This window comes from Dama dama, chromosome 2 (assembly GCF_033118175.1).
Source record: "Dama dama isolate Ldn47 chromosome 2, ASM3311817v1, whole genome shotgun sequence".
Lineage (NCBI taxonomy): Eukaryota > Metazoa > Chordata > Mammalia > Artiodactyla > Cervidae > Dama > Dama dama.
The window spans coordinates 24,525,125-24,534,912 of record NC_083682.1 but is presented as its reverse complement, the minus strand read 5'-3'; the positions used below and the strand labels follow the sequence as shown (position 1 = coordinate 24,534,912).

The following is a 9,788-nucleotide window of genomic DNA, read 5'->3' as shown; positions in this document are numbered from 1 at the left end:
GGCTCTCCATTACTGCAGTAGGGAAGATGGGGAAAATTGTTTTCTTCCTGTTTCTTCTGCTTAGCAAGTTCACCATTACACATGTAAAAAGATCACCAATTTAATAAAGGATATGGACTCCTAATTTTGTTTGGTGTGCGTCTCTTCTTGCCAAGCCCACAAACTCTCATGAAGAGAGAACATGTTCCTACTAGCATAGAATCTGCCTTTTCCAGGCACCAGGAACTTCCCATTCAAACCTGTCTGTACTTAATTCTGAGTCTCTTCCCCCAAAGGCTGCTGCTGGCTGAGGCTATTGCTCTTCTGAAGCCTCCTGGACTCTAACTGATGGAGCAGATCAAGATAAAGGACGTGTATTGAGGAGCATGCTGGGATTACGTCACCAGCCCACCGTCAGCAACAGGCCATGCTGAGAGTCAGCAACTGGTGCTGTCTCTCAACATACAATGTACAAAAAAGGCTCTGATGTGTTTTAAGATACTTTATTTTCTTTCTTTTTAAACACTTGCAAAAGGGAGTACTGAGTTACCGACAAATCAAAACCCCAAATCTCTTATGGAATTGTGCAGTATTGGTGAAACGAAGAACTCATTTGGGGAGGGGAAATTTTGTTGTTGTTGTTTTTATTGAAGTAGAGTTGATTTATAATATTGCATTAATTTCTGGTATATAGCAACATGATTCAGTTATATACATATATATATATATATATTTGTGTGCATATATATACATTCTTTTTTGTATTCTTTTCCATTATGGTTTATTATGGGATATTGAATATGGTTCCCTGTGCTATACAGTAGGACCTTGTTGTTAATTTATATATGGTAGATGTTGCTTTTTGTTCACCAAGTTATGTCCAACTCTTTGCTACCTCATGGACTATACACTGCCAGGCTCCTCCGTCCATGGGACTCCTCAAGCAATTATTCTGGAGTGGGTTGCCATTTCCTTCTCCAGGGGATCTTCCTGACCCAGGGATTGAACCCATGTCTCCTGCATTGTCAGGCAAATTCCTTACCACTGAGCCTACAGGGAAACCCCAAATATAGTAGTGTGTATCTGCTAATCCTAAACTCCTAATTTATCTCTTTCCCCCATCCCCCTTCCTCCTTTGGTAACCAGGTTTCTTTTCTATATCTGTGAGTCTATTTATATTTTGTAAATAAATTCATTTGTGTCATATTTTAGATTTCACATGTAAGTAATGAGAGGGGAAAGTTTTTAAGTCCCAATAATTCATCTTATTTTTAAATTTCAAGTGTTTAACACTAAGAACATCTTATGAATCATATTAAACCTTCTGTACTTGCTAGTCTCTTCAAGTATGTTTTTCAATTTTATAAAATAGAGAAAGCTTTAATTCCAGATGAATAATAAAGTGTTATTTCAAAAAGAGACTCCTTTCCCTTCTATTCATTGGCAGGAAAATCTAACGTGACATATACTGCTTATGATTGAACAAAGTCGAACTTTTACATTTACTGGAAGAATCTGCCTTAATCTGATTAATTAGCAAAACACAGAGTGCTTGTTTAGCTCCCTGTGTCCTAAACATCCTGGAACTCCCTTGTTTTCCTTAGTCTTTCTTCTGAGAAACGTGATTTACAACACAGTGGTTCAATAAACAAAAAAGTACATCCAGTTCCAAGTGATTGGCCATCCAATTTACTTTGAACCAAGTTGATTCTCAGCCTAAACAGAGACTCACATCTCTCTTGCACAAAGTGTCTTTCCATACCCCCAGTAGTGCATGCTCGGTAGACTTGCTAGATGGGCACACTGCCCAAAGCAGAGCCTCCACTTTTCGAAGCCCCCAGCCTGATTCAGGAGCTCCAGGCTCCTACACCAAGAACCAGTCCCTATGCCAAGAGTCAGCTGAAAGTGTTCAAACTAGCCAACAGTTGCTCCCAGGGGTGGGGAACTTGCAGCAAGGAGACTCCAGGTTGGAAGAGAAGTTGGGACAGGTGTCACTCAAAGAAAGATGAGGGGTAATGATGACATGAGCTTCTGCTTGGCATGCCTGCCCTTCTTGGCACACAGGGGTGCCCACCTCCAGGACATGTGCACCTGAGAAAGGCCTGAAATTACCAGCATTTGGACAAGTGAGAGGGTCTCAAGATTAAGGAAAAATAGCCGATGGCTTCCTGTGGTCCAGTTGGCTACAGCATCTGCCAAATCTGGTTCCCAACTTCCCCTAGGACTGTCCCTTTCCCCAGCTCTAATCCTGTGGGAGAACTCAGGGAGACATCGAATCATCAATGAGGTAAGGAAATACTTTGTTTGCTCAGACCTTCACCCTAACCCCATCCCATCTCCAGTGAGGCCTGACTTCCTTTAAGACGTCAGGGCTAACTCCTCACCCTCTCTCAACCAGGATGCCTGCCTGGCTGACTCAAGAGGTTTCCCTTCCCACTGATGATGTCTGCAGGGTTTTTTGTTGTTATGTCTTTTCTTTTCTTTTTTTTCCCCCCTATTTTCAACATTTTGGCTCTTTTTCCTGCTTGAAACACTTGTAACAGTAAGTTTTTTGTTTTAAAACATAGGTTTTTTTTAATTATTATTCAGGTATGGTTTATTGCTGTTCAGTCAAGTGTGACTCTTTGCAACCCCATGGACTGCAGCATGCCAGGATTCCCTGTCCTTCACCATCCCCCGGGGTTTGCTCAAACTCATGTCCATTGAGTCCGTGATGCCATCTTATCCTCTGTAGTCCCCTTCTCTTCCTGACTTCAATCTTTCCCAGCATCAGGATCTATTCTAATAAGTTGGCTCTTCGCATCAAGTGGCCAAAGTATTGGAGCTTCATCTTCAGCGGCAGTCCTTCCAATGAATATTCGGGTATGGTAAGGCCAACAGATCAGAAGTCAGCTGCCACTAAAAAGAGTTTGTTACAGATCCCTGAAGAAGGGGGCACACCACGCCAAGTGGGAAGAGGGTGACCACACAAGAAAGCACCCAGAGGTCAGGGGACAGAAAGAGTGGGGGAAAACATGAGAAAATGCCTTTATCGTGGTTTCTGTGGAAAGAACAGTGAAGCAGGGTGAGCATTAGGGTTAGCTAGTTTGAACACCTCCAGCTGGCTCTTGGCATAGGGGCTGGTTCCTGGTTGTCTAGTACCTGGCTCTGGAGCAATTAGGGCAGGTGGATAGAGGCCCAGAGTGTGAGGGCCCATTAAAGGAGGTGGTTGAGGTATGACTGACTTGGTTGGTTTCCATAGAAAAGGCTCACTCACAGGTTAGTTTACTATCACAGGTTACTTTATTGATCTCTAAGAATTGGCTACCTCTGGAAGAAGCAGTCCCTCCAGGGGCAGGGAGTCCCCAGAATGTGAAAACATCAAAAACACAGATACAGAACAGAATAATGCAATTAACACAACTTCTGAGGCACCCTTGGAGTGACTCAGGCCTCCTGCTGCTGCCAAATGAGCCAGGCTGTATGAAGCCCTTGCCAGTGCATGCTGGAGCCTTGCCTGACTTGCTTTAGCATTCATTTATCCCTGGAATCTCAATTCCTTGACCTAAATGTCTCGAGTCTCAATCAACCCAGCAGTCCATTCTTCCTTCTCTGCAGAGTGGTCAAGAACCTAGTGACCTCTCCATGGCGGGTTCTACTATGTTCCAGAGTTCTCATCAGTCAAGTGCAAGTGCCTCCTTGTTTCTCAACTTATACACATTTTTGCCCCCAGCCTGCCACTCCACAATCACAGCTCAGACAGTACACTCTCTAACTCCTCCACTACCTGCTTGTATCCACCCCAGGGAAACTTTCACTCCCCAGTGTGTTCCATTCACTATTCACACTCCTCTTTCCCTGGTCTGCTCCCCACCTCAAGTAACAAACCTGTTCCTGGCACCACAGAGTGCTGGCCACACTATTTGCACTGGTGCGGGAAGGATGAGAGAGGATGCCCACTGGGTCCTCACCTTCTTTGTCCCATCTCTCGTGAATCATCCCCAGGTGTGGCCCAACACCATTTTAACATTCCCCATGGGATGGTGAGGCAGGGGATGGTACACACACTTCTCTGTGGGCACCCATTATTGATGTGAAATAATTTCATCCAGACTCAGGATGAGAAGGATCTTTAAAGCTGTGTGGATCCCCTTCCCTGATGCCTGTTTTGAACATAACTGGTACTGCAAACGGCTCTCAGTTCTCACGGCCCCAGGGATGCCCTCTGAACCTAGAGACACAGACATAGCATTCAGAATTTCCTTCCCACTTGGGGTAAATCTCAAGCTCATGCAACTCAGAGACTAGGGCATGTTCCTTCTTGGCTCTTATTTTTTGATTGACATCATTATTCATGGCCCTTCATTCATCCATAAAGAATAGATCTGTTGGGTTCCTAAAAAGATTCCACTGGGAATTTTTGATTAGTATTGAATTGAATTTATAAATTAATCCAAGAAGAACTGACATCTTTACTAACATCCTCTCCATGAACATGACATTCCCACATCCCCACTTTTTATCCCTTAACAAACTTAAATTTGTTCTGTAAATATTTATGTATTTTTAAAGCTTTTCCCCTAGATACTTAATGCTTTGATGTTATTTTGTGTTGTATTTTTTAGCTGTCAAAAATTAGTGTAGAGAAATACATTTGATTTTTTAATGTGAAACATAGAAATCTCACTGAATTCTCTTAAAGGCTTTGTTGTGCACATGTGCTCAGTCATGTTCGAGTCTCTGCAACCCCATGGACTGTAGCCCACCAGCCTCTTCTGTCCACTTTATTCTGATGGATTTTCTATGTAAAAGGTTGTATCATCTTGAAATAATGATGGTTTCATTTCTTCTCTTCCATTTCTTACCCTTCTCCTGTTTCTTGTCTTAGCAGTGGGCAGGTCCTCCAGGAGAATATGAAACTAGTTGATCTGAAGAAGAATCCATATCTTATCCTTGGCCTTCGTGAGAATGCACCTGAAGTTTCTTTTTTATACATAATATTTGCTGTAGAGCAATGATTCTCAAACTGTTTGGCCTCAGGGTTCCATCATACTCTTAAAAACTATTGAGGACCTCAAAGAACTTTTATTTATGGAGACTCTATCAGGATTTATCACACTAGAATGAAAAAAATGTTAAAGAATATTGAAACACAATAATATATCATTCATGATATTATCAAGTTTTATGATGACTGAGTTAATTTATGAAAAACTCTTTGCAGAGTGTCTAATAAATGGTCAAATAAAGATAATAATAAATCCATATGTTAACATAAATAATATATTTTAATGAAAATAATCTCTTTCCAAAACAAAAAATAATAACAAATATAGTAAGTTTACATTTACAAATTTTTTTTAATTTTTGAATTTAAACTTAATCAAGATAGCTGGGTTCTAACATCTGACCCTGCACTCGATCTGCCATAATACATTATTTGGGTTGAAGTGTGAACCCAAGTAAGGTGAAAATTCAACCTTACACAGAAACATAGATGGAAAAGGGCAGAGCATTTTAACCGAGTTTTAAGATAATTCAGGCTATTCTTTGATATGATACCAAAACTTGACAAGTGGTAGTTTCTTAAAGGTCAGGTGAATGCAGAAATCTAAAACTGTTTCAATAGACCTTTCACACCCAGTACATTCATGAAAAAATGAGAATGAAAAAGGAAAAGAATGTTGCTGTTGAATATTATTGTGAAAATAGTTCTGATATCATAGACTCCCCCTGAAAGGGTCGTAAGAGATCCTCAGGTTTGCAGAGAATACACTGTGAGAACTGCTGCTATAGATTATTGACTTAACCTTTATCAAGTCGAAAAGCTTCTCTTATTTTATTGTACTGATTTTTAAAAAATCATTAGTAAGTGTTGACCGTTATGAAACGCAAGGCCGAGAGACGGAGAGGGCTTTCTGTTCCCTGGAACTGACACCTCAGCACAGGCGCAGGAAGCAGTAGGAGCTCAGGACACCCATGAGGTTCCCTGGGGCTGGTCTGTCGGTTTTGAAGCTCAAGGGCTTTGGACATGAACTCAAAGGATTTAGTTTCTAGCAGGGACCATCCTGAGGAAATGGCCAGGAAAGCAAGGTCCAAGCTGGAGGCGTCATCCCTAACCACACGCCTTCCAGTGGCCTGGAGGCCGCCATCTTGGAGCGCCACAGCCCAGGGCCGCGCCTCAGTTCATCCACTGCTGACAGGACAGCGGCCTTCCCGGTGCTGGCCACCAGGCAGATCAGGACTCCCTCATTTCCTCAGGCTTGCACAACCAGGGAAATGACCTGTGGATGAGGACAGCCATCGGTGTCCGGTAAGTCACCCTTTGCAGATCCGTAGGAGAAATGACCTGCAGGGACACTCCCTGGGCATCAGACCAGCTGTTCTCCTCACCCCCTGACCCGCCCAGGGATGGCTCAGTATAAATACAGCCACCCCTCCACAGCAGGCAGGGACCAGCAGCTCTGCTCCACTGGGGATCAGGTGAGGAACCGCTTCAAGGAGCCATTTCTTTGAAAACTCTTACTTTAAAACATAATTTTTCTGATTTCTCTTTCTCCTATATGTGGTCAGTGCTGGCAGAGTGGTACATGGGAAACGCTTTTTGATTAACGACAGGCTGCTTTAGTAAGACACAACTTGGACCCAACTGTCCTCTTCTTCCACCAAAGCCACCTGGGTGACCTCCTAGACAGTCTGGGTTCAGGGTTGGTGGGTTCGGAATTGAGGGCTTGAGGCTGCGAGTCAGGTCCTACTGCAGTGTCTCCTAGTAGGACCACTGGGAGTCTAGTGGAAATGAGCAGCCAGGCTCTCCTTGACATACAAACCCCAAAGTGGAGAGGGGTGAAAGTCTTGTCCGTGTCTCCCTGACCCTCTCCTTTCCTTTCAGCACAATGAAGCTCTTCACAGGCCTCATTCTCTGCTCCTTGGTGCTGGGAGCCCACAGCCTGCTTTCCTTCCTTGGTGAGGCTTTTGAAGGTAAGGCCGATGGAGGGGCGATGGCATCCTTGGGCCTCTAGGCTTCACCCGAAACACCCCTGAGGGTTGGAGCTGGGGTCCTAGGAGGTGTTCCCCTATGTGGTAGAATATGACAGGTATTGGGGGAGCTTTTTTCAGACAGTTTGAAAAGCACAGGATTTATGTCCATCAGGTACTAGAGAAAGAACGAGCATCATTTCCAGCTGAAATGGCAGTTTGAGTGGAAGACACAAAACAAGTCTGAAATAGAACAAAATTTCCCTCAGACCAATTGCATGAAGTAGGGTGAAAGCGATCCATCTGTTCTCCTCTCCTGTCCCTCCATCCCTACTCCTCCCTCCCTCCCTTCCTCTCTTCCTTCCTTCCATTTCCTAGTTGGATGATTCAGAGGCCTTCAGAACACCTTGTTGGTCCTACCTATACTCAGTGATGCTGTCCCTGCTTTAGTCTGTTTCCTATCTTTTTCTAGCCTTTTAACTAATGAAAAAAAAGGTGTGTGTGCGTGGAAACCTAATAACAAATGTCAAGCCTCCACCAGGAACTTGGCTCTTACGTGCAATTTAGAGGGACCCACTTTCCTTCTCTGCCCAGGGCTGGAGAGTTTTCCAGGACACTAGCAGCACTATCTGGGGCAGTTTCAGGAAGACAGGGGCAGTTCCGGTCAAGCTGGGTCAGTTGGTCGTATATTACCTGCAGAACACCTCCGAGCGGGCATCTTCCTCCACCTGAAGGGGAGAAAACCGAGGCTTAGAGCAGCCGAGTCCGTCGCCCAGGGACTGAGTGCCCGTCAGCAGGCGGCAGGACAGAGGTGGGAACCCAGCTGTGTTTGAGGCCAAGGCTCTCACCGACTTCTCCCAGCACCACTTCCTGAAGATGGGGGCTGAGCAATCTGGGCCGCAGTTTGGAGTCCCCTGGGGAGCCATGAAAACTACTGCTGCCTGAGACCAGCCCGGAGATGGGGAGGTGACTGGCCTGGGCTGTGAGGGCTCAGGGGACTTTCAGGGTCTCCCCAGATTATTGGACAGTGCAGCCAGGCTGAGGAATAGACCCACTTCCTCAAGCAGCCACATCACCAGTACCATCCACTAGAGAGTTCTCAGGATTCCTTTCACTCACCTAACAGGCAGGGGAATCAAGTCACAAGTGGTCCTTTCATGAGGCAGTAATACATTTCTTAGGCGTCAGAGCAGAGGAGTATGTCTGCCCTTTCTCAGAATCTGTCTCGCATGTCACCTCCTCACTCACCCACGTGCCCCGGAGCTTATCACATGCAGCTTCCTCTACAACAGTGGTTCTGGACCCAGGGCAAATTTGTTGATGCTTGGGTGCATTTTCTGTTGTCACACTGAGGTATAGTTTCAAAGGTCAAGGATGCTGCTAGACATGTTATAATATCCAGGATAGCCCGGACCAACAACAATATTCCTGGTCTCAAATTTCAATAGAATGCTGTTGAGGAATCCTGTCCTATAATAACTCCCTCTGTCCTTAAACATATCAGGTAGAGCCCTCGTTGAGAGGCAGCACAGAGACAGCATCACAGGGGTTAGACAAAGGGGTCCCACAGCCGTAGCGCCTCCCCACCCTACCCCAATGACTCTCATTCCAACACCAGGAGCAGGCAACTAGGCATAAGGAATGCTCTTCTTACCCTATGGCATTTGTGGTGCTATGAGCACAGGCTGAAACCGAGTCAGTGGAAGATTTTTTATTCCTTGATTCTTCTGTAAGCGGGGTCACAGTTTTCTCCCCACCTGATAATCCTTACTCCATGTGCTTTGCTTTCCAGGGGCTAAAGACATGTGGAGAGCCTACAGAGACATGAGAGAAGCCAACTACATAGGTGCAGACAAATACTTCCACGCCCGTGGAAACTATGATGCTGCCCAAAGGGGACCGGGGGGTGCCTGGGCTGCTAAAGTGATCAGGTATTGGGGTCTCTGGGTTACAGGGACGGGTGGGCAGAGCTTGGCTGCCTTGGACAGCCGGGAGGGGCCAAGCCCTGGAGAACTTTCCAGTAGGGTTGTGGGCCCTCCTACTATTAAACGCCCTCCTGCTCTGCGCCCAGTGTGAGGTCTGAGTGGTTGAAGAGCAGAGCAAGGCTGGTGAGACAGGCGATTCTCAACCCTCCCCCTATGGGTGCTGTTTCCCCAGCATCCAGGGAACGTGCAGGGCTGAGGTGGGCTGAGCCCAGGGAGCCTCAGGGTTGTAGCCCCTCTTTCCTGGGCTCCTCTCAGAGTCACTGATCCCTTGGAAAGAGGAGAGATGGGGAGGGTGGGGCTGGGGCTCATAGTCCTGGATTAATCCCCTCCCTGCCCTCCTCCTTTCCAGTGATGCCAGAGAAGGTATTCAGAGATTCACAGACCCTCTGTTTAAGGGTACGTCCAGTGGCAAGGGGCGGGAGGACTCGGCAGCTGACCAGTTTGCCAATGAATGGGGCCGGAGCGGCAAAGACCCCAACCACTTCAGACCTTCTGGCCTGCCTGACAAGTACTGAGCTGCCTCTCTCTCTGCTCAGGAGACGGGGCTGTGAGTCTCCAAGGGCAGGGACACTGAGCTAGAGCGTTCTCTGTCCACAGAAGGCAGCGGATCTAATAAATGCTTAAGAGATGGAATACTGAGACTGTGTGTCATTCTTGGTATGAGGGCAGCCTGTTGTTTCCAGGACTGATGGCAGGACAGCCACGTGAAGCTCAGCCTGTGCCTGTGTGTTTGTTTCCGGGACACACCCTCAGCATCATTCAGGACAGACCCCCTGTCCAGCCTTCCCCTAATCAGACCCGCTCCCTCTCCAGGCCCCTCTGGTTCCCCTGGGCCGTTTCCAGGCCCTTCTTTGTCCAGGCCTTCTCCCT

General features: G+C 46.2%; 1 protein-coding gene across 1 annotated transcript; it reads left to right on the top strand.

Annotated features, from left to right (window-relative positions):
* Positions 1–6,401: 6,401 nt before the first annotated feature.
* Positions 6,402–9,543, top strand: LOC133067179 (serum amyloid A protein). The gene is made up of 4 exons (XM_061158362.1): positions 6,402–6,441; positions 6,848–6,936; positions 8,726–8,864; positions 9,268–9,543. The coding sequence occupies exons 2-4, from the start codon at positions 6,852–6,854 to the stop codon at positions 9,431–9,433; spliced, it is 390 nt and encodes a 129-aa protein (XP_061014345.1). The 5' UTR covers positions 6,402–6,441; positions 6,848–6,851; the 3' UTR covers positions 9,434–9,543.
* The last annotated feature ends 245 nt before the right edge of the window (positions 9,544–9,788 follow it).